At 39.6% G+C, this 25,307-nt stretch overlaps 1 protein-coding gene across 1 annotated transcript in view; it reads left to right on the top strand.

Annotated features, from left to right (window-relative positions):
- Positions 1-25,307, top strand: part of LOC142389714 (metabotropic glutamate receptor 7-like) — a 64,658-nt gene that overhangs the window by 20,217 nt on the left and 19,134 nt on the right. The window contains exons 2-6 of the mRNA XM_075474699.1: positions 8,367-8,583; positions 15,663-15,798; positions 16,375-16,529; positions 19,727-19,864; positions 21,577-21,777. Coding sequence (XP_075330814.1) covers positions 8,367-8,583; positions 15,663-15,798; positions 16,375-16,529; positions 19,727-19,864; positions 21,577-21,777 — 847 coding nt within the window. The remainder of the gene's footprint in view (positions 1-8,366; positions 8,584-15,662; positions 15,799-16,374; positions 16,530-19,726; positions 19,865-21,576; positions 21,778-25,307) is intronic.

The raw sequence follows: 25,307 nt of genomic DNA on the forward strand, positions 1-25,307 counted from the left end.
TGTTTTTCTGCTAATGTGTTTTGTCATAATGTTAGCTATTGAGCTGTGGTAAATGACAGCCGGCAAATAATAATAACAGATTCACAAACGCAATTCTTTTTTTTTGTTGATAAGTGAAAAGGGAAATCAAACTAGACCTTCATGAAAAACCATTGAAGTGACTCAATGTTTTTGTGAAAATGTATGCACATATACCTTTACTAATGACAGGTTACATTCGTTCAGTCGTGGTGATGAAAAGGGTTAACAGCAGTAGCTTCTGCCCTGTAGAATCCATTAGGTAAATCTATTTAGAAAAAGAATGCCCTTTTTAAATGTTAGTACAACATACAGTTTCTATTCCTCACAGCTTATTTTTATTTTACAGTGTTGTTGTCTAATGTCTGCTAACAAAAGAAAGTCATGGAAAGAACTTCAGAATTAGTTTTCTCTAACCGAGCTTAGTTTTTACTTCTGTGTAGAAGCTGAATGTTACATATCCTTTATGGTTAAAGTTTAAGTTAAACACTTTGTTTCAAGCTAATTTTCTTTCATATCATCATTATTTAACCAGCTGAAACACTAGGGGAAAACTTATGGTTGTGGTTAAATATTGAACAGATACTTCAAGTCAGCAGTGAGTGTCATTATTTAACCATAACCCTCTGTTTTTTCATATTCTTAAAGCTGCAATAATCTGATATTAACATATGATTTATGGTGTGATGTAGTAATGAATCCACAGAGAAATAACCTCCAAGCCACCAGTTCCCGTCGGCCCTATTGAGGGTGCCTGTAGCGTTCAGTTGATTTAAACCAACTGTTGAGTGTCTATCTGTTCAAACAACAGAAGCAAGTTCATGAGTGAGGATAGTGAGGAAAGAGCCAAGCTTTGACAAGAGTTAACAGAAACCAAAAATAAAGCTGAAAAGAGTGTGAATATAGAGATTGCAAAGATACGACCTGTTGCATGCTGGGCTGGGAGCGCCATCTTGTAAGGATTGATTTCCCTGTTACGTCTATCTGCTCATATTATTGCCTGGTTAGTTTTTGTTTTGTTTGATAAAAGTGGCCAAAGTCAAGTAGAAAAGAGAAGAGATGGACAAAGGCAAGGAAGAGAGAAGGTGGACCTTACTGGGATTGTATTTTACTTGCGTTGGACAGACATGTTTAGCCTTTGGTTATGAGAAGAAGAAATGGACTCAAATGATTTTAGATGCTGATCCTGCAGTTTGAGCGTAGAAACACTGTCCTGAAGTTAGAATTCAGGGTCTGCCCATACCAAAAGACAGCCTCAGAGCAAGCAATATATTTTGATGTCTCAAAAAAACTGACATTAGCTTTATATTCGCTATAAGATCGCCAGAAAAATCAATGTGTCTCTCGATCAGTGTCCAACTGGATATCCGAATAAGTAACGGCTAAATTTATAAGGCAACATTATGTCAAGGGTGTCACAGCAAGAAGTGGGTGATCATACAAAAGTCTGGTGACAGTGTTTTCCTATGACCATCACAATTCATCATCAGTATCTCATTTACTTATTCACCTCTTTTAAAATCTGGGCTAGTTACATCCAACTAAACCACTTGTTAGTATTTTGAGCATTGATTTTTCATTTTTTCATAGCATTTTCAGCTATATTTTAATCCCTGGAGCCTGTTCTGTAGAGTACTGTAAAATTCAGCATATCCAGGGTATCCTCTGGTCATCTGGCTCAATTCACCCTAATGATGGAGATCTGGATCTGTCAATTTATCATTGTCTATTTTATCCAACAAAAATTTTGCAGGTATATCTTTGAGGCACATAAGTTTCAGTCTTACTGTGTGAGATGCAACAACGGCGGTTTTAAAAGCGCTCTGCACCAAAGTTATTCTGATTCAGATTCTGATACACAACAATTCGAAAAGCCATTCTAACCAGTCAGTCGGTTTATTTTAGCTAAATCCATTTTCTGTCATTCAGGCTTAAAAATTGTAAAAGAAAGAGTGTTTTGGTTGTCTGGTGATTTAAATTATTATTTTTAAAAATACTGTAAAGTATTTAAATATGAATGTACCGACGTCATTGGATGCAATTTGGTGAGTTTAATATGCAGCTTACTCACACGCTGTATGAGAAAATGGGAGGAAATCTTTTATAGTTAAGTGACGATCCTAAAAATAAATAAATGAAAAGAACAAATGCTAGTTCTCAGACTCTGTTTTAGGCTACATAACCATTCCCTGACACATCTCTCATGAAAATGCCTCTCAGTGTGGTACAGATACACTCAGTGTGGTACAGATACACTCAAATGGTGTATCTGGCCCTTGGCTCTGACAGAAAGAGTGAAAAGATTCTAATGGTCCACACACCAATATTTTTTTTTTTTTTTGCCATTATTTAAGAGAATTGATTGGTCTGGAGGCAGTGCTTTTAGATGTGTTAATCTATCTTGTCTGGAAACCTTACCTGCTCTGAAGCAAGTTGTCATGGTGACACACCCCAGTGGGAAGTGAACCATCCAGAGCTGAACTTGAACTCACATCGCTAAGCCACCAATCCTGCTTCAACAGTACAGTCAACAAAGCGTTTGTTTCAAAGGCAGGTGAATATTGTTGTGAAACCATCAAAAGTGAATCTTCTACCTACCGATGTACATCTACCGATGTATTTTTGGTAGTGACAGTTGTACAAGATCAATTTGTATTATTTGGGAATCCTTTTTTTGCATCAAGGGTTGAGATTTCAACCAGGGAGAAAAATAGGGAGAAAAGAGAAAAACTAATGACCGCGAGAAGGGGAAATTTGGCTGGCATTCCAGCAAATGACTGAGGGCAGATTGTCTCGGCTTGGGGTGAAACTGGCAGCCCAAGGACCACTGTGGGCAGGAAGTGTCTGCTGATCATCTGTGTGGGCGTGTCTTCGTACAGACAGATGACAAAGAGGGAGAGACACGCAGGAGGATGAGTGTCTTTCGTCTCTCTTCGGGGGGACTGAAGCACACAGAGGGGCGTAGAACAAGGGAGCCAGGCTGAAAGTCACAGGTTGTATGAGGGAGCATTGATGAAACACAGTCTTCACAAAAGGAGAATTTGAGTGAGAATGAGAGACGCAGATGGGCAGGAAGAGAGGGGGAGAAAGTGACAGGGAGAGGGAGGGAAAGCTGTCACTTTCCCCCGCCTGTCCTTCGTGCCTTCTCGTCTGAGTTGGCTGTGCCACGGTCTGGTAAAGAGAGATTACCAAAGCCCTGCCTGAGGTTGCATGCATGGACACAATCATTACCAAAGCCCTGCTAACAAATTACACTGCTGAACCTTGATTCAACAGTAAAGGTGTAAAACTGATAGCTGCTCAATTTCTTTATAGGCCTGTTTAAAGTACAGTATTATTTTTTTATAGAACAATGACTGTTGGTATTTTACAAGGCAAGACACTGGGGCTACAAATAAATCTTCTGACAAGGGGGAACAAATATTTATGGTCGGGGTGTACGGAATTGCTTTCAAAATGGATCGTTGGTCAGTTTGTGGGGTCATACTCACAGTGTGTGTGTGTGTTATTGTGCTGGTGTCATGTGTACAATCTATGATATGGCATTCAGCCTTGGACAGCATGGGGTTATAGTTGAATCTGTCAGAACCTGCTGTCATTTCCGCCGTCACCCTGGTGAGTTGTTGCAAATGGCCGAGTGGAGCTGACTGATGTCAAGATATACTTAGAAGCTAATCATGCAGCAAATAGAGGGATAGGGATTCCTACAAGAAGAACTGCTCGGCCGCCCGCACTCCAGTCAAAGCCTTTCATTGGAAACATTTCAGGCCCTGCCACTCACAGCTCATTTCAAGCCATGTTTCTCAGGGTTCCTGCTGGATTAATGGACAGAAAACCGTCCAGAGTCCAGTTTTTGGCACCTAATCTTTTGACATTGATATGGTCCATTAATTTCACTGCTTTGTTTCTAAAAATGCCGTGACAGTCTTTGATGAACTGTCATATTTCTTTGTTTTGCCTGGAAACAGCATGCCTTTTCATATCTTCCGATTTCCCCTCTGCTCAGATGGTCAGGATAGATGGTTGCCATTACTCTGAGAGACTGAGAGTTGTGCTACTCCATATGTTGCCTATTTTTCTTCCAATGGCATTAGATTTTACATGATGCAAAGAGAGCAGAGCTTGCTGCATCTGCAAGAATCGTTCCTAGCTCACGAGAATCAACACCCTCACATTAGCAGATCAGGACAGTTAAAGCACAAACATTACTGTCTCTCGCCTTTATTTAGAGCTGCCCATGGCACTTGCAGACTGCTGAATATGAGAATCCACCCGAAAGGCCACAGCACTCTAATTAACTTCACCTGGCATTCCTACAAACTGTGAACACGTCTAACCTTTACACAACCTCACTTAGTCACCACTGCTCTTAAACACCCAGGTTGAAATTCTCATTTAATGTCAGTAATCGGATTGCCACCCTCCCCACTTCCAAGCCTTCTCTGTCTCCCTTTTCTTTTTTCCCGACATTCTTTGGACTTCACCAACAGATTTTTATTCAGGGTGGCCAAAGCACTTTGTGCTGGTAAATCAATAAAGCACTGTCCTCTATAACAGACCCCTGTGTTTTCCCTCCATCGATCCTGTCAGGCCAGATACATTGAAGAGCAAGCAGGGCGATTACCCTCAGCAATCCTAACTCTGATCTACACTGTAGATGGCAGGTGCCAGACATCAACTTTGAGAAATTGTCATGCGGAAAAGGGCCAGCGTTAATTGTCCTCTCTTGGGCTGACTTCAAGATCAGTTAATGCTTATTGTTGGTTGCCATCGATGTTGACTGCGTTCAGACATCTCACATCTTTTGCATCTTGTTTTCATGTGTATAGATCATGTTGTTTTCCATGGTGACATGTTTTGTGAGCTGAATCGAGTGCAATAAAGACAGAAGCAATTTGTTTCAAGCTCATTATTTTCAGAAAATGATTAAAAAAAAATGTTGATGAAATATCTATTCTCCTCGCCTTATTATTTTGTCCATTATCAGCCTCCCTAAAGACATTCAAATCTGCTGCCGTAACAGGAGCTTATTTAGTTCATGGATTTGGGAATCACTTGTGTATCTGTGGAAGCAAAGTGGAAACTAAAGAAGCTGCTTACAATCTGCAGAGAAAAATAATAAGAGTATTTTAATCTAATTCACTTCTTGCACAGGATTAATTACTAATTGCTAGGGAAAGAATTGCAGATAAGTTACAATCCAATAACTACAGTTAGTCAGCGTCACATTGTCCCATCAATTCAGCAGGTTTAATTGTCAGCATTTTCTCAATCCGGTTTTAGCACCTCCATTATACCTGGAGGTCAAAGTGATAATTAAAAAAAAGAAGAGGCTGGAAATCTTAGTGTTCGTACTGCAAGGAGATGTGGATTCCTGCAGAATGAGGAGGAGAAATTGTATCAACAGTGCACAAGTCTGGGACAAAGTAAAACGGCATTGCTTTTTTAAATGTTTCCCTGCAGCATAAAGCTCTGGAGAAACAATTGTTCAAGCAGTTTTGTGTCTCAGCTGTGGCAGAGATAGGATGTGATTCACAAAAACTATAACACTTTTTGACTTCATACCAGCGCAGCTCTGATAGACTCCTCAAATATGTTCCAAATAGGAGCTTCACTTTTTGGATAAGGAAGTATTTCTGAATTAAAATCCCTACAGTTGCTTATCCATTTTTATATATATATATTTTTTTTACATTTTTTGTAGTGATTTGAAACATATTGATAGTCTCAAGTCTAACCTCCTCTTCTTCTCCTCAATTTGTCAGCTTTGTTCAATTGACCCTCTTTGAGTTGTGGGTCAAAGCTATAACTCACACTCTGTGAGTTGGCGCGATCCCATCAGCACAACACTGTGTCCTCATTCCAGTGTTTCCCTTGTGTGCAGCTGCTTTTGATCACTCTAACAGAAATGGATGGCATTCATACGGTGCTTATATTAGACTCTGAGATGGGGCACTGCAAAGGGTTCAAGAGAAAATGATGTATGTCCCTGCTTGCCCATCCTCCGGTCTAATGGGAGGTGGCCATATTGAACCCTGATGTGCCACTAGGTGTGATTGCTGTTTCACAACCTTAAATCGACTTACTGATGAGATGTTTAGGACTTTATCAGGCAGCATAGTAACAACTAAATCACCAGATTCTCACTTCCAACTGAGGCTTAGTCGGAAAAAATCTAAGCTTCTGATTTCCACACATTTTTAGTTATTCATTAATTATTTCAACTTGTGTGACAAATACTTCCGTCTCCTTTTTCTCTTCCAATTTTCTAAAAAAGAGTAACGCTGTTTTAAAACTGCAGTTGTGGCAAAGTGTCACCTGGAGTCATTTGTGCAGGTTTGATGGATGCTTTTATTATGCACTCGCAACAGCTTTTGTAAGCTCATGACCAAAATACTCGACAAAGATACCTTTGACCTTGATAATGAGTCATTGCCATCCATCCAATAAAGAGTTTGGGGGGTGAGAAGAACACCTGCAGATTATTAACAGGTTTCTGAACATTAGCAGAAGTGTCTACTGTGCATTTTTGCAGATCTCAAGTGATAGAAGTCCATTTTATATTCCTCTGATAGCCATTCATTTCTGTAGATTGCTGAAAACTGCATAGTGATTGTGTCGTTCATGAAGTTAAGCGTGGGATCAGAATACGCAGGTATTTGTTAACAAATGCATGCTAATTCTTTACAAATGAAAAAGCTCTAAAAACCACAGTATTAAAATACTACTGAAGTCCGTCCATTGTGCTAAATAACTGTATTTGTTTATCAGAAAGCACTAAATGGTTTTCTAATTAACTTGTAACTGGCCCCTTTTTGTTACTGGAAACATAAGGTGATTTGTATTGTCTTCAATTGATTTGTTGTCACACAATGATAATTATGCTAAATGCTAAAGACTAAGCAGATCTTTAAATGTGACTAAAAATGTCAACTAAAGTAAGTTTTAATGATATAGTTTTGTTCATAATTGTTATTTTCTATTTATTTTGTACAGGGTACTAGAGAGTATATGATGTTGCAGATGCTTTACATAAGGGAGTTAAATAGCGCAGGTGTGCAGTATAATAATAGATTTTTCCGTTTTTTGTACAGTATTTGGCAATGCTGCAGGGTGATGGAGAAAGATTAAGGTCTCATCAGGGGATAACTGTAATAGAGCACTTACAATGCTATGCTGTTAGTTCATGAAAATTGCTGCAAAGACATTTTCTGCTAGGAGTTTCTAATGTTAACAGTCGGAGGTGACAGCACAGCACGTTGCCAGAGCAACAGGTTATGCAAAATATTGCATAAAGTGTTTTTATTCTTAGATGATCAACTGACATATTAATATGATCATAATTGTTATCAAAGTAATTCTGTCAACACCTGCAGTCATTTGACGGCAAAGTGAATACTAAAGTCAGCCAGTATGTATGAATAATAAACGTGTTCTTTTGTGTGGCCTACAGAGCTTCACTGACTGTTAACAATACAGTTTGAAAGTTGGTTCATTCGGTAACCTTTTTTGGGTTTTTTAAATGTTCCCTTACAACAGTTACACAAGGAGCTTTACATGTGCTGGGTAGTTTTTGCAGCTCAGTTCAATGAGAACAATATTTCCATTTCCTGGAAAACCCACATTATTCCATCATTTCTGGAAACTTCTCTGAGGCTAACAGTCCCAGTGTCTCTCCCACCTCCACAACCCTGCCAACCTCATGATGTGCTTCTTTTTTGATTGCTAAGGCTCACACACATACATATTTTTAGAGTGGTTCAATAACAATAAAATGACAATGTTTTTCTCTGACCACAAGGCTTATTTTTTTATTTTCCTTGGACAAAGCCTGCCTGACTGTTTTGCTTTTTTTTTCCAGTTTCCCAGGTGAACTATGCCCCTAAAAATGGCTTAATATTTAGTGTTCAGACTTGAATGCTATCAGTGTTCTCATCAGGCTCTTGGCAAGAGAGTGTATTGCTCCGCACTATTTCTCTAGCCTTTAAGTATAGCTGACCCTGGCAAACACTGTATCTGTAATATGTGGCACATTGCATTGTGGGACTGGTGGCAAAAATCCACTTTTTCGTTCCACTGTAGGGATTTCTCAGAGCACTGAGCTGAGGGTATATAGTGTACAAATATCACACTCTGAATACTAAACTGAGAACACTTGAGAACAAACTGGCAGACAGTAAATGTAGAGCACTGCGCAACAAATAGGAAGCAATTTTGAACACAACCATTCAAAAATGCGATTTGTCAGAGCACTCACCATTGCAACTGCTACGATGCTGCACCAGAACAGAAACAACACAAGTTAACTTTCTCTTCCCTTCTCTTCACCTGCACCTCTTCTCTTTAAGATCCCGCAGATCAGCTATGCGTCAACAGCCCCGGAGCTGAGTGACGACAGGCGCTATGACTTCTTCTCGAGGGTGGTTCCCCCGGACTCATTCCAGGCCCAGGCCATGGTGGACATTATCCGAGCCCTGGACTGGACTTACGTCTCCACTGTGGCCTCAGAAGGCAGCTATGGAGAGAAGGGAGTGGAGGCCTTCACACAACTCTCCAAGGAGGCGGGTAAGGGAAGGGGATCCGAAATGTACTCAAAGAAAATTAAATTCAAACTTCAAATTCTATCTTCATGATTTAAAAAAAAAAAAAAAAAACAGCAACAAAAAAAGCCACTTGCACTCACTCAGGAGATTAAGTTTGCATTTTCAATCATCAAGTCTGTTTTGGGTTGATGAATTATTGATCTGTTTGGCAGCTTCTGCTGTAGCTCCCCGGTGAGTTGTGGAGTGTTACTGGAAATGTAGACAGGGAAACAGCTGGAAGGGAGGATGTCACAGAGAATAGCGTGTTCTTAGGTCACAGTTTTCTTTCTAAGTAACCATTTAGCACTTTTTGCTAAATAAACCCAGAGGAAGAATAGTCTGAAAATAAATGTTTAATGTGTTCCCCTTGTCCAGAAGAGAGGAGGTAGAACGGTCAGACAGCTGCTCTTGGGGAGTATTTTTATTTTTATTTTTTTCATTCTGCCTATGTTTCATTCAGTCTCGTATTTTATCACTTGTAGTTAGAGTGCACAGCTCACGGTGAACGTAACGTTGGTCTGTCAGCTTATGAACTCTGATCTGGTGTGAAAAGTGTGAAAAGAAATCCTGACTTCTTAGATGAAAGCGTCAAGACGTTTTTCACAAAAAACCTTTGTCTAGAAAGCAAGATTTTAAAATCAGTCGTGCATGTTGGACCCTGTGGAGGAACAATAATGGTGATTTTTTTTTTTTTTTCAAGTAGCAATGTTCCTTTGCCAGACTAAACGGTCGCATTGTTACGTTTGAAGAGGTTTGGATGAGCATAAGAGATGTATTCTCAGACATTCAGTTGTGGTTTTGCCTCTTGACAGGTCTATAAAATTGAGCACATGCTCCACTCCACCTTTGTTTTTTTTTGTTTTTTTCAGGTCGATGCGGCTGTTGGTATGTCATTTTAGATGTCAGTTAACAACCGTTGCTATTACCAGGATAAACTCAGTTGATAAACAGAACAATTGGTCAGCCATCTCGATCAAATCATGACGTTCACTGTGCTATCAGCCCGGGTGGAGGGTGGAGAGACTTTTGTTTGTTTGCAAGATGAGGACGATCACACCTCATTACAAAAGCCTTACAATTAAACAAACAAGTTTTACACAAGTGTCTTTATTCAACAAATAGTGCAGCAGCTGCCTTTTCACTTCATTTCTTCACCTTCAGGAGGAATGCCATCTCAGCTGGAAAAATCACCCTTCATCCATGATAGCATCCGCCGCGCCACGGGAGCAAGTCTTTTGCCGCTTTTCACCTCCACCTCTGTGGATCCCAATCTATTTCCTGCACATTTCTAGGGAGTGAGCTGTGTCTCCACTTCTAATAGACTTGTGTGCGGAAACCTCAGGAATGACGAAAAGCTAATGATATCCCACAGGCACCGATCAGAAGTCCAGCCTGCATGAATATTTTATCTCTGTGCAATCGTGTCCAGTGCGATCACTCAGTAAAACTTCGAGGAGCTGTTTGTGGCTTCGTAATTTGCATCGACATAAAGAGCGAGAGTGAAAGAGGGGGGATGGGGAGACAAAGTAGTCTATGTGGGAGCAAATAAGGAAAACTCCTGATTAAAGGCTTGTTTTGGTAGTCTCAATTCCTCTTATGTCTTAAAATAAACATAGTTTCTTCCTGCTGGTTTTCTCGGACACATTTCAACCGCTGTTTCTTTCTTTCTTTTACAAAGAGCAGGAAACAGTGTGACATAATTATGATCCCCCAAACAGCTACACAAGAATTATGGGCCATTGTTGTTGTGCACTCATTTCAGTTCTATTGAGCTCCAGTCACTGCAGTATGTTGTTTTCATATACAAATGAGAATTCTTTCCTCCAAAGAAATGCCTCCTGTACCCAAGGACTTATCTTTAATAGACACATTAATTGTATAATGGTATAACTGCACAGTAGCGGAAGCAGTTCAACACTGAAACTGATTTGAAAGGACTGAACTGAATAAGAAAATAAGTGATTGTTAATAAAGCCAGAACCTAGAAAAGTCTGTGTTTTGAGTCAGTGTATCAGACAACAGCACAACAACAGCATTGTACGGTGGATGTTGTTGCAACATCTATGCAAGCTGATCCGTAAGGCCCTGAGACTTTTCTGTGTGGCTGCTCTGTTGAGTTGCGTGAAATGTCAGATGCATTAGTAGGATTCTCGCTTCACCACTTCAAGAACAAGCATCTCACGGACTAATGCAATATGGGTGCCCATTACCCCAAGCTGAGACTAGAGTGATGGTCAGCCCATATTGATCTTTTCCTTTTTTTTCCCCTTTCCCCCTGCTTTTTCTGTTCCGCTGTCTCCATTCTGTTTGGACACTATCGCGTTGGGCACCTTCCATCTGGCTCGAGGTGAATCTGACAAAGACAAATCTTGTTTGCACTTTTCTTTGTTTGTCTGGACCAAGGCCAGAGGGATGGAGTTCAGTTTTAAGATCAGATAAAAAAGACTTGCAATTGAGGAAAAGCTCTCACAAAGTATCACCGTGGAATTGATTGTAGTTGGTTGCCAACGCAATGCATTCTCAAATTTGGCTTATACGGAGAAGAGAGGGGGGGAAAAAAACAGCCGGTAAAGAATATCAGACTCATATGTGGTAATTGAAGGGGGGAAAGTAGAAGAAGTCCGGCCCATCTGCAACCACTTTAAAATAGTCCGCGATTCTTCTGCCTGACCCCTCAACATTGCCGAATCCCAGGCCAGTAGAAAGGCAGGCAGGACAAGAAAGGGCACACAGATGTAGAACATGGACATAATATATACAATTTTGATGTGCTCCCAAGTGTTCAGGCTGGGAGACGAGAGGGAGCAGGTTCATTTTTTGACTGTCGAGGTGATAAATATAATTGCACCATTATGGACCCCCTGGAGGTTCCTGGTTGGAGAGTGTAGGCAAGCAGGCGGGTGAACAGGGAGGTCAAAACCATCAACAGATTCTAATTTAAAGGGATCTCTATTTTACCACATCAAATGGTAGTGCTGGATTCCTCACCCTGCCGTGCATTTTTAGATACGGAGCATTGAGGATGAATAATTGAAGCGGTTAATGCAGTGGATGACCTGTGACACTTGGACAGATAAGCATGGAACTTCCAAGAGCCTGATGAAATTAGCTATCATGATCATTAAACTGTCTTTGACATATTAATCTAATATGGAACATAGGTCATGAGTTCTTGGTGCATATAGTTTTGATATTGTGCTTAAGGACCATAGGTAAATTAATAATAAGCAGCTCTCACTGTCACAAACTAGCACATCTCACTTCTGCTGCAGGAGAAAATTCAACATTTAAAGTGTCTGTGTATATATATATATATATATATATATTTAAAAACACCTACTTTCCTTCCTCATTCTCTACACTGACTTTAAATGACAGCTAGAAAGTAGTGTGTTACGAAACACTTGCATGCAAAAGTTTGGGCACCCGTAATCAAAATACGTTACCCATAACAGCTAGGTGGGTGAAGGATGAACTCTTTTCATGACACATGTCTTTAATATTTTAAGCAAGATTACATTTTTTCATTTTACAGTTTCAAGAGAACAAGAGAGGAGAAGAGAAAAAGTTTGGACACTCTGCATAGTCAGTACAAATCTTTTGATGCCACAGGAAAGTTTTTGGTTCCTGTACTTTTTTGCACATTCTTCCCAAGTCTTTGTTCTGTGAGATTCTTGGTTCCATACACAGCTCAATTGAAGTCTGTCCATGGATTTTTGATGATATTTAAGTGGGGGGCTGTGAGTACTATGGCAAAACCTTCAACTTGCTCCTCCTGTAGTAGTCCATTTGGGATTCTGAAGTGTGTTTAGGATCATTATCCTGGTGTAGAAGCATCCTTTGGTTTCCACACGAGCCCAAAGACTGTTCTGCTGAAGTGCTTACCAGTCGACGAGGAGCTTATTTCAAGAAATTCCTCCTTATTCCCCCTTCCAAATATACCTTTGCTCATTGTGGCCAAAATGTTCAATTTCAACTTCACCAGTTGACAGGACTTGCTTCCAAAATGCATCAAGCTTACTTCTGATTATGCATTTTGTTGTGAGGATGCAGGAAAGATTTTCTTTTGATGACTCTTTCATGAAGGTTGTATTTCTGCAAGGTGTTGCTGCACAGTAGAACAGTGTTAGCCTCACTGTCTAAATTTTCCTGCAGCTCTTTTGCATTCAAATAGTGGTTTTTAATTGACTTCATAGCAATCCTAAAAGCATCTTAAAGTTGTTTTGGTCTTCCTTTCCTCATTTTGGAAACCACTATTCTTGTTAATTGCCTTTTTTTTTTTTTTTCAGTACAAACTGAGTGAAGAGCCTCCTGAAAACTTGTTTTTCCCTTTTCTTTTCTCTTTCTTTCTCTCTTCATTTTTTTATTAGATTTTCTTGTAGACATCACTCATTCAACTATTTCATTCAAAAGTCAGTGGCTGCTGATTGTTGCCATAGCCCTAAGCTGTTTAACGTCTGAGAGTTTGGTAAATGTTAACTGATTTCTTGAATGTCAAACTTTCGAATGGTACTTCCCTTCCATCCATCCATGCTCCGTTACTGCTTCACCATGTGCCGAGTCACAGGAAGCTGGAACTTATCCCTGCTGACATTGGGCAGGAGGCAAGATGCAGCCGAGACCACGGAAACCTCACAGAGAGAATATGAAAACTCCAAACAAAGGCCCCAGTGGAGGTTCAAACAAGGATCCTTCTTGTTGTGAGGAGACAGTGCTTAACGCTGTACAACTGTGCAGCCTTTCTTCCTTTTGCCTTATTTCAGCCTTAATTCTACAAGACGTTAAGGACTTCTGAATTCTACTTCTACTCACAATGGCAAACATTTTAGACCAGGGCTGCCTACATAGTCCTGTCTTTTGGATGGACTTCAGTAAGATGAAATAAACCACTTTCTTCTCCCAGGGGACATTATTTCTCTGCTTCACATCACACATCTCCAACCAAGACAGACATGTGCCTCTCCTTTAAATCCATTGCTTGAGTCAAGGACTCTTTCAAGTCCATCTGCATCCCAGTGACAGGTGATGGCAGTCCGACCCACAGCATAGCACTCTGGAACCAATGAAATAACACTTGATTTTCATCTTGCCTGCCTCCCCGACTAATGGCCTAACCATATGACTTGACTGACAGATGCACTATTCTGCAGGTATTCAATAATTTAGCCCCTGCTGCTCAACCGCCAGCCCACAGCTGTAAGGGCATTTTTAAGCCCACTGCACATATCTCTCTGAAGATGGGATCTGCTCCAAATGCTTCTTATCTTCATCAGTGGCTCTTGTGGTCTCTGTCTCTATTATTGACTACAGTGACCTATAATCCATCTTTGCTCAGGACTATTAAACCATTGTAACTCTTTACAAAACTGTGCAGGGCTTTGGTCATAATGTTATTTCATGAGACTGGAGATTTTAGTGGAAACAACATTATATTTTTTTTCTTTTCGCCTCTTTGTTGAACGTGTGTGATTGCTACGTACAGACTTACAGCCCTTTTGAGGTAAAAGGTGCTGCTTTTAAAGTGTGAAATAATCAGAATCAGTTCCTAATCATAGCTCCTAAAACAGAAACCTGGAAGTGCAGTGGCATACTGTGGGTGCTCCGGCTTCAATTAAGTGAAATCTCTGAGCTGAAACAGAGCTTTAGTCTCCCTCCTCGGAGACCTAGCGAGCGGCCTCTTTGCACAAATGATACTGAGCACATTTCACTTTAACAAGTTAACACAAACCCTTAAGCAACAACTATGTTTTTGGCGGGATTTCCATTTATATGTTTAGTCCACTCAAGCTGGATAACAGCAGCCATCTGAGAAGTCTCTTGGCACCCACGGCGTCTTTTCCCACATCAAGAAAATCCCCAGTTTTGCCTGCTGATACAAGAAAAATGCATATTTAAGAAGAGGTTCAGCAGCTATCATTTTGCTGTCCTCTGCCTGAAGAAAAGCCCGTGAAAACTGTGACTAGAAACGTGTGATCTGCCAGCTAAAAGCTGTTTATATCAAAGTAATGAGGCTGAGGAGAGTGGCAATTAGGAGATTCCTTCCATCTCTCTGTCTATTCAGGGAAACTCAGACTGAGAGCGTATTTGGTAGACTATTCAAATGCTTGAGTAGGAGAAATTTAATTGGTTTGGGTAAAGCTTTGCTTTTGACTCGGGACATAAGCTGCTGCTTCAATCTAGGCCCACAGCGGTTAGGAGGTTCTCTCGTGCAGGTGACATCATTATCTGTTAATCTAAAGTTTTCAAAAGGTTAGTTTGTCATCTGCTCCCGTAATTACCACAAAGGAGAGGAGCAACGGGCTTTTTAATTCTTTTTTTTTGTGAAAGGGACTAATTTGGAACTCCATCCAATAATGAGCTGTTGAATATTACAATAGAAGAAAAATAATATCTATTGTAGTAATCAGCTTAAATGCCATGCTAAATAGCAGCGTGTAGCAGCTATTTAGTGAGTCACCAAGGCAATCAGTGCTCTTCATCCTGTACAAACTCATCAGTGATGACCTGTCTGAGAGTGATTTATTGTCAGCATTAATATCCTCTGTGTTTGTTATTGCCAGCTGTGGTATCTGATTGGTTCAAGTTCCAATAGGAGATGTTTGATAATGACTTAAAATGAAAATTCAATGGCAAGTTGTTTCAGTTTTCAAATCCATAATATTAAATCTGTAGCTTTATGTCCCAGTTGCTGTGGATTGTTGGATTTGTTATTGCAGAGATGTTTATAACTCTGTCTGTGAAATGATGTTGTTGCTCAGCTGGAAGGCAGACTGTAAGTGTCATATTGCATGCTGCTGTGGTTTGCCGATCATTGCCAAAATGTAAATGCATACACTGTAAGATCATTTAGACTCAATGGCAGGCGTGACAGCTTCATCTAACTCTGACTATTGTGTTGAGATGTGTTTCTCTTTTCATATGGACGAGATCACCGAAGAAAACCAGCAGCTTTTGTGTCCTTGGGCTTTTTGTGTGTGTGTGTACATCCGTGTGAGAGAGTGAGTGAATGGGTGAGATCATGCCAGAGGCCTTATCATCTCTCACTTCTGTCCCATTAAAAAGGTGGAATTTGCATCGCCCAGTCCTTGAAAATTCCACACAACCCCAAGCTGGAGGATTACGACAAAATCATCCAACAATTGCTGGAAACACACCACTCCCGGGCAGTTATCATCTTTGCCAGCGAAGAAGACATACGGTGAGGAGCGCTTCACATTTTGACTTCATACATGATGTTCAGGCACCCTGACAACTTGCAACGGTCAGGCCTTTAATCTAAGAGTAGAAGCTTGTAAAGACAAGCTGAAGGCAAAGATTTACCATGTGCAAAGGCTGTGTTTGCAAGTTAAACACACCTATGACAACACAAACAAATAAACGGCTCAGAGGAGAAGTGGGAATACAGATCTCATAACAACAGAGGTATTGTTTTATTTACAATACCTCTGGGTGATGTTCATATAAAGAAACATAGAAGCAAACATTTAGAAAATGTAAGAATGAGGAATCCAGAAAGTAAAATGCAAAAGATAACTGAGGAATGAGATATGCAGAAACATACATTTTCTTTAAATAGAAACATTTCTGCTTCATATAAAACACAATAAGGATGGTTACTTCCTTGTTCTTGTCTTTCCTTTAATGAAAAAAACCTCACCAGAGGGCTGTGATGTCCAAACAACTCCTTAAGGCTGGCTGCACCTCTGTGTAATAGATATAAGATTGCACATCCCTCTTGTGCTCTCTCCTAATAAACATATGAATGCCCTTGCAGGGGAGTTCTCAATGCCACCAAGAGGGCCAATCAGGTGGGCCATTTCCTGTGGATTGGATCTGACAGCTGGGGGTCCAAGAACAGCCCCATCCACCAGCTCGAGGATGTAGCAGTGGGTGCAGTCACTATACTGCCCAAACGCTCCTCCATTAAAGGTATTCACACACTGTGCGTGCTGCAAGCTTCACCACCTCACCCGTTGCTATCGTTCACTTTCCTGTGTTGTTTTGATGGAATTAGTAGGACGCCCCCCCCTATTCAATGTTTATTAACCTTTATTTGATTTGCAATCATTGCCTCTTTATGCATCTAATGTTTATGGTCACCAATACAAATAAGTATTTGTTTATATTCTATGTCTCATATCAAAACCTGCAGTGTAGACCTTGTGTCTTTCCCTTCTACCAAGGAGAATATATATTATACTAATATTCGATGCACACTTCCAATGTTTCTTTCCGTCTGAAGCATCAGAAACATTCATTGGCTGCTTCATTGGATTTTCTTTATAGGCTGTGCCATACCGTTGCAGTATCCTCTCTTTCCTCCCCCTCTCCATCTCTGGCAAAACAGTCTTTGCATCTCTGCTGGTCAGCTGGGAATGTCCTCACAGACACCAAAATCAAAACTCTGGTGTACTTTGAAGTACAAATATTTCCCCAGCACTCATAGGCTTTATTAGTTATACTCATTTGGAAATGGATTGGATGTAATATTTGTTTGTTTTTTTTGTTTAAAAGCCTCTCCTTTCAACACTGCATTTTGTGTGGTAGTAAAGATTTAGTCATGATATGAAATATTTACAGCTGGTTTAAACATGCCATAACAAAATTATATAAACTCTCCTTTTGTTTTCTTTTTTCATGCGACTATACTATTATCACCTTATAAATATGTAATGTAGTGAATGTACTGGCAGGCATTTGCTTTTTCAAAACCAGTTGCTTAGAGTTCTGACTGCTTGGCAAAATTATAATGTGCTTTTTAGCTTAGATGCTAAGTTTAAAAACTTTACTTGGTTATGTTGCTATATATTTAAATAACAGTAGGAGATTGGTGCAAATATGTTTTTTTAAATGGTAAAGCAGGCCAAATCAAGTCAACTTGCTAATGCAGATGGCTGCAGTGAGAATGACACAAAGTTTACCAATAATAAACACCCCATAGAACTGACACCAACTGCAGAGCTGAGTCATTATTCCCTGTGTGCGCATCACTATGAGGGACCACTGTCATATTTATCAAGCATACTCTATCAAACAATAAGGTGACCCAGGTTAGAAAAAACACCAGATAGGAACGTTAAAGTAACATAATGGCCAACCGGCAGGTTAATATGCCATTATAAAAATCTTGTTGTAATTCCCATGTCACATAAATGGTCATGAAACATTGAGCTTCGATGCTCTCTTATTGGGGCTAACATTAGAAACTGTTGCTAAAATGGGCAACGTTTCACAAATGTTTGTTTTTGTAGTGGTGCAATCACTGTTGTTCTAAAGATGATGTATTAAATAAAACTCTGAACTTGAAATTGCTATCTTCCAAAAAATAAATAAATAAATAAAAAACAAGAAGTTGAATTTCCTGCTTTCGATGAACAAACCTTTAGTTAAACTTTAGACTAGAAAAAAAAAAACAAGAGCTCTGACTTCCCACCTCTGCGGTAAAGTGAATACAGCATAATATGAACTTGAAGTGGGATGGGGAGGTTAAATTATTAATTATTCTACTGTCAGCTGGGTCAGTGACGCAACAGTGAATTTCAACAACTCACTGAATGAAAATCTTTCAGACTTACGCGGCCCAAACAAGGTGACAGGGTTGAGTTATGTCAGAGATTATGCAAATTTATACTCCAAGGTGCAGAATTTTTTTTTCTTTCAGATGTCCCTCATATAATGAAACATTGATTACAACCACTATAAAATACATCTTTTTTTGTCACTTCAGTTTAGTTAAGTCCAGTGTGGAAATGTGGAAAGTGTTTCACATTCTATGCATTTTTCATCTGCATTTTTTTGCACTGACCTCCACTCCTGTTTCATGTGAGTCTGTTTGAGTAGACTTTTTACCAGATTTCTCCAGATGACTTTTGACAGTACTCAGGGGACAGTTCTAACCTCGATCGGATGTGTGTGTGACAAGACTACAGTCCTTTTTATCATCTAACCCTGAAATCAGAGAATGTATCTTTGATTTTTGAAAGTAATAAACAACGAAGAGCTTGAATTTAGTATTTTATATGAAGCATTTGTGTGGTTTTTGGATCTTTTTGTTTACTAATCTCTAAGAGGAATGTCGAAACCAAATGTTTCTCTTCAGAATTGTACCTTGAATATTCTACCAATAAGAAAAAAGAAGCAAAGGTGGACATTTCACAGCCAAAATTGCAAGGACATGGACAATTCACCACAGAAATGGAATATTCTCGGCATGTTCCAGCTACTTTAAGTCCTGTTCTGTGTCACAGCGCATAGAACCACTCGTCATTTTAATCGAGGTCTGAGTTTTGTGAAGCTTTCGTTAATTAGAGGAGGTCTAGCCTGGATAAATGCACACTGTGGAGGCAGGGAGAGTACTATTAATCCACCATGCATCATTGATGTTCCGTTGAAATTAACATCAACTGAGGCATTCAGCTGTAATTAGCCATTATCACCTTTACCCAGCTGATATGACTGGATGACACAGAGTGAAAATACACTGACTGTAAATAGTGAGGATCAGATTATTCTCCACTCATAAAATGGTGCGTTCAGAAGATGAACCAAAAACACTGTATCACAAATGTGGCTGTGAGATTTTGTCTTAGCACAGTTTGCTGACCCATATGAGGTTAGAAAGTTCCACAAAGAAAGAGAAGAAATCACACAATATCTTTTCCTTTGGTACCGCAAGTTTTTCTCATCAAGCTAATGCTTCAAACAGACCCCAAGTCTCTCTGAAAGGAGTGTAATGCTAACACACCATGCATTCAATCCATATCTGTTGTAATGTATTTTGTAAAGTAAGGCAAACCTGTTCAGCACCTACAGCAACTCCCAGCCTCAGGCAAAGGGGTGTGGCACCACTTAGAATGCCTGTGTTGTTTATTATGCATCCTGTTTTTTAATTAATGTAATTTCCTAGATAAAAGATTAAAGTTCCATGGAGCTTTAGAGGAAGAGGAGCCACCGTCGTCAAATTTTGATGAAGTAGTGCCTGCTGGTGTGTTTCCAACACCTGGCGGCTAGCAGCACCACACCACCGGCACCACCACGCTGCTGCGGCTTCAGCCTGAGTTTCACCTCATTTCCTCGGTTGATAATTGGTCCGGAACTGAGCCATTCTCTTCTTTCCTCTATCCCAGGATTTGATGAATACTTCACTGGTCTTACCCTGGAGAACAATCGCAGGAATGTGTGGTTTGCTGAGTTTTGGGAGGAAAACTTTGACTGTAGGCTGCTCAGTGCCTCAAAGAGAGAGGATAGCAGCCGCAAATGCACAGGTACGTGAGTTTTGACATGAAACAATTAAAGATATTTAATATACTCCACTAAAAGAGGATGTACAAATTTCACAGTAGAGGCTGCATCGCAGACTGTTTGGGTTTAAGTCAACCCCTCTTGTCTGCAGCGCAGCCAGCAAGTCTAACACTAGGTGTTTCGGGTTCTGGGCAGATAGTTTATTATTAGTATCATAATGCACTTCATGCCTTAGTCATACTACAGTAACAGATAATCTGCTCCTGAGGCTAATGTCCTGTGACTCTTAAATTCCCTCTATTCCCCCTTAACCCTATCACCCTGACAGCTCGGCACATTAGCAACAAAGAGCCAGACTATCATTTATTTAAAGTGGAAATTGCAGGGAAAGTGACAGAAAGCTCAGAAAATTATATCTATGACTCCATTCTGCTTTAGCACCATCTTTGTGTTGTATTAATGATAGTGTTGTTTTCACCAGTGATGCATCTTCATGTTACCTAAACTATCCCTGCCAACTGTTTGACAGGCATTTCATTCCTTGCATTATGTACGTGGATGATGGCTGAGATGTGGGATGCTGTTTTAGCCTAATCTTGCTTGCATGCGTGATGATGGTAATAGCAGTGTGACACAAATTACTGTTTGCAGAAGGATTTTGTTTCCTTTATAATCTCCTGTACAGTGCCTTTTGTCATGCATCAAAGAAAGAAGATACTCCTCCGCTTGGTGAGCCCCACAAACTCTCTGCAAAATGATTGCAAAGTGTCTCTCTTTTTTTCTTTGAATCCTCTGGAAAAGGCCAAATCAAATGTTTCAATACTTTCTCTTTTTATGCCTTAAGACAAGCTGATATTTCTGAATATTGAATCCGAACGGGAGGTTTTTGCATTCTGTTCACTGAGTTCCCTACGCAGAACTGAGAAAATCAAAAAGGTTACATGTGGGCTGAGATGTTTGTCAAGTTCTGAGAAACAAGCTGAAATCTCAGTGCAGGTCGCTTTTGATCGTCTCCAGTTGATGGAAGTCTCCCCCATTCTTCTGTTTGTCTGATGAGCATTGTCACTGAAAAACATTCTTTAAGTATTCTATTTTATTGATGGTCCTATTTTACATGATTATCATTCAATTTAATATGAGAATTTTTGTTGCTTTGATTTTCAGTCACCCTCTGAAATCACACTTTTATTTAACATAAAACATAACATGATAATAATTTAACGGAAACAAAGAAAAAGGCTGTACATTACGGATTCAAAGCGTGCATCAGCAGAATGACGCAAAACCTTTAGAGCAGCCTACAGTGAAAGGGCAGAACACTGGGAGGAGGAGGTATCAGAGCAGAAAGCTACTGTAGCACTGTTGCTAGAATTCATGGTGATCTTCATCTCCTTTCAGATGAGACAAATTAGGTTCATTGTTGGGTGCCTATTACTTTGTAACACACCCCAGTAATTCATTCTGACTCTGCTGTACTCGTCTCAAACTCTTTATGTAACAGCTCAGTTGGATACATCCCACTTGGGAATTAAATATGTCTTCTTATTTTCTCTAACACATTGTCCCTTTTAGGTGCAATTCTTCCGCAATCAAAACTGACTGAGTAAACGGCAGAAAATTGTTCATGGGGAAAATAAAAGAAGTTGGAGATGACAGTCAGAACTGAGGAAATGTAACACCTAATGGTTCCTGATAAAATTGGCTAAAAGTCATTCTCTTGCCTATCTTCACTCAGGCCAAGAGCGCATTGGGATTGACTCCAAGTACGAGCAGGAGGGGAAGGTGCAGTTTGTGATTGACGGGGTGTACGCCATGGCCCACGCTCTACACAACATGCACAGGGACTTATGTCCCGATCACCCTGGCATTTGTCCACAAATGGAGGCTGCAGATGGAAAGATTCTGCTGAGGTACATACGCAACACCAGCTTCAATGGTGAGTGATACATTGTAAAAATGTTCCTGTCAGATGCTTGCAGTATGTGTGGAAAAAATTTTAATCAGTTATTATTTCAGGGAGTAGAGTTTTGATAACATTTAAACTGTGTTCTCACCATAGCAACTAAGTTAAAATTGAAATAGAAACTACTTATAGCCACAGCAGTTAGACTCCATTCTGTTGCCTCATTCAACAGCATGAAAGGTATTAGTCCATTGTCTTTTAAGCTCTGTAGATGTGTTATTAAACATGCAGGAAAGGGCAATACATAAACACCAAAGATGTCAGATTTGCTCAGGTTTTCTCAGTGTATTACTTTAAATGGCTCTTCTGACAGATTTGTATGAGGCACAAGAGTGGAATACGTCTTCTTGTCTAACCTGTGGCAAGAAAACAACTGAGCTATGTTTCATTCTATGACTTTAACTACCACCACACCCTGAAGGACTTTACTCACATCTGTTGTGTGTCTGCATCGTGCAGAAAAACTAAAGTAATGATAAAGTAGATGGAGCCATACCCAACTAAAGAAAAAAAGAAACTGCATATAAATTCACACTTCCACATGTTTTATGTGTTATACGCAGTCACCTGAGGGCAAGCTACAATTTCATGTTAGATTCAGTCTCATACATATTTCAAAACAACGTTTTTCAAATATTTTGAATAAACATAGTTCCAGTCTCTGTCTGTAGTTGAACATCTACATTATTCAGCCCTGCACAGAAAAGCGTAGATAGTTAACAGTTAATTAGCAGACAGCTAATAAAGAGAAGTCTCTGAAATGCAGAGGAGAATGGAGGAGAGGAGCCAGCAGAGAGATGAGTTTAAAACAAGAAAAACCTTTGTCATGACAAATGTGCTGGAATGTACGTTTGCCAGCAATCATTAAAGGCCCCTTTGAAGTACTTTGTGTCTTCACAGAATGTTCTAGAGAAGATTCAGCTAGCTGTTAAATTATACACACTCAGCCATCAGTGTAATGTTCTCAGAGTACTGTCCCACTTAAAGAGGTGGACTCAGCTCATTGTGTTTTTTTTTTTATCAAAATAACACTCACCTGCAATCTATCAGATGGAAGATTTGGTGGGATAAGATGAAATTTGTCTTTGTACTAAAGACATATGGTACTAATGATTAAACTTGAATTGCTGTATTTAATTTAAATGTCTTATTTTTGTCGCGTGCATATTTCCAACATGAAATTTCTCACAAAATATAAACCAAGTCTAATAAATAAGCACATGTAACATTCAAAGATATGAGAACATTTTGAATGGTTCAAGGAACGAATGAAAAAGAGATAATTTTGCTCCAAATTAATTCATCCTTTTTTAGTTCATAAGGTTTCACTGCCTCCTTTGATATAATGCAGCAGCTGGGCATTGTCGTGTTTAGGAAATATTTCTCAAACAGGAGCAGATAGTTGGTCAATTATCAATGGAAGATTAATGGACATTTGGTGCTTTGATAAAAAATGTATCACATTCTGTCTTCGGTAAAAGTAGTGTCACAACTGGAGAGCATTTCTTCACTGAAACAGGAGAAAAGAAAGACATGCATGTTTCTCCATGTGGAAAATATGTTCTTGATCTTCTCTCACTAGCTTTCACAGGAGATCGATTTTTTTAACTGGTTTGCTTGATGTGAAGCCGGAATCTGATAGATGGTCCATGTAGTCACATGCCAAGTATTTTTCAAAAGCGTCTGCCTTTTTCCAAATGCTTCCAATGACGACTTCCCAGATGGTTCTGTGTAGCAGGCCATCTGGCACACCAGGTTAAGTATTTACGGTTGCAGGCTGGTATATATGGAAGCAATGTTCATAATAACGAAGCCACAAATCCAGGGCAATGAAAATTACTTTTAGACACCTATTAAGAGATACAGCACAAAGCAATGTAATATATTACAGTACTTGGATTTATTCACCACAAAAAATAAAAATAAAAACTAGAGATATCAAGTAAGGGAATAATATTTACAATTATCTCCCTCCATTAAAAGTTTATTCTTATCATTTTTTTTCTATATTTTGTTTAAAGCAGGACAGTCTAAGTTTTACAAATCTAATTAAATCTAATTTAAAAGTGTAATTCTGTATTAAAACTAATAAACAAAAAGGTGTGAAAGCAAACAGTGTGATAAAGGCTAAAAAGATGCTTGCCTTTCCCTAGCATGGTCGCTATGGCAGCAGCACACAGCTCCAGCATGCAATGAATTCTCATATTTTAAGTGGAATTAAAGCAACAGAATGTATGCAATTGCCTGTGCAGGGCCGAGAAGACTAAATGCAGATGCATGCATTGGATGGAGATTCTGCAGTCTCAATAACCATCTGGGCTTGTATTGACTTTTCTGGATCCCCCAAAAACATTTAGCTCAGTGTGGCAGTAACAAAGAAGAAGGTTAATTTTACCTGAGACAAATTTAAGATCCCTATCTCTTCCTGCCTCACATTTTCAAACCTTTTTACTCCATTGGTGCTCCATTTGGCATCTCTCACTGCTCCCTTATTGCATTAAGATGGGAACCATGCACATTATCCTTTTATATGTGCTGCTGCTAATGTATGTTTGAGAGCAAGGGAGTGTAAACCTCCTTAGCTGATCTCCCCACTGTGCTGGAGTCACAGAGCTGAGAAGTGAGAGGCAGGGGAAAAAAAGGGAAAGAATAATGATGCGAGAGAAACACAGCAGTGGATCCCTGGTCCACCCACACTGCTCAGCACAGCACAGTAGCATTGCACATTTGTCATGTCAGAGTCACATGCAAATACCTAAATCTTTCATTTCAGACAGCACTCCCACTAAGAAGTCTGCAAAGACCATTTTGTACCCTTGAAAATTTCAGCCAACCGAAAACAGAAAATTTATTTCTGAAGCTTGTTTTTGTGTACACAGAACCACTTAATTATTTGATCTAAACCCGAAGAGCACCAAGTGCCCAATCATCCACATAGCTTCACTGAACAACTATGTGCTTTTGGGTATGTTATTAATTTTTGCTGAGGCATAAAGTAAGAGTGGCAACTCTGGCCCAGCTTTTCCTCGCAGAAGTCAATACCTTGTCAACATCTTCTTTGTACAATGTGTCAACAAGTTTGCAGCCTGTGTGACAGAACCTGAAGTGACAGGACGCTGACTGCCACCCACAGTGTTAGTTTGATTTTCAAAATGACAGTTTTCAGTGAAGTCTGCACAGGTTTCACAACTTCACTAGAATTAATTTTCTGCATAATTTTTCTGTGCGTGCTGACACACAGATACCCATGAATTGTTGTTCTACAGTTAAATTGATGGGAGAAAGGCTGCCTTTTCCGCATAACCAGTGTGATATATGATGTGTGTCTTCTTACGTAACAGTGCTTATAGAACAAATTTTAGTGGTGCATCAGCATTGAAATTTCCATTAAAATTCTTACAAACTTGCAGTAGTGTCCTAAACTCAGTATGAAAAGACCCTTCATTCTGTCATCTGAAATGGTCTTTTTGTCCTGCTATCTCTGCATCTCATGTTTTACAAGA

This window comes from Odontesthes bonariensis, chromosome 10 (genome assembly GCF_027942865.1).
Source record: "Odontesthes bonariensis isolate fOdoBon6 chromosome 10, fOdoBon6.hap1, whole genome shotgun sequence".
Classification (NCBI taxonomy): Eukaryota; Metazoa; Chordata; class Actinopteri; order Atheriniformes; family Atherinopsidae; genus Odontesthes; species Odontesthes bonariensis.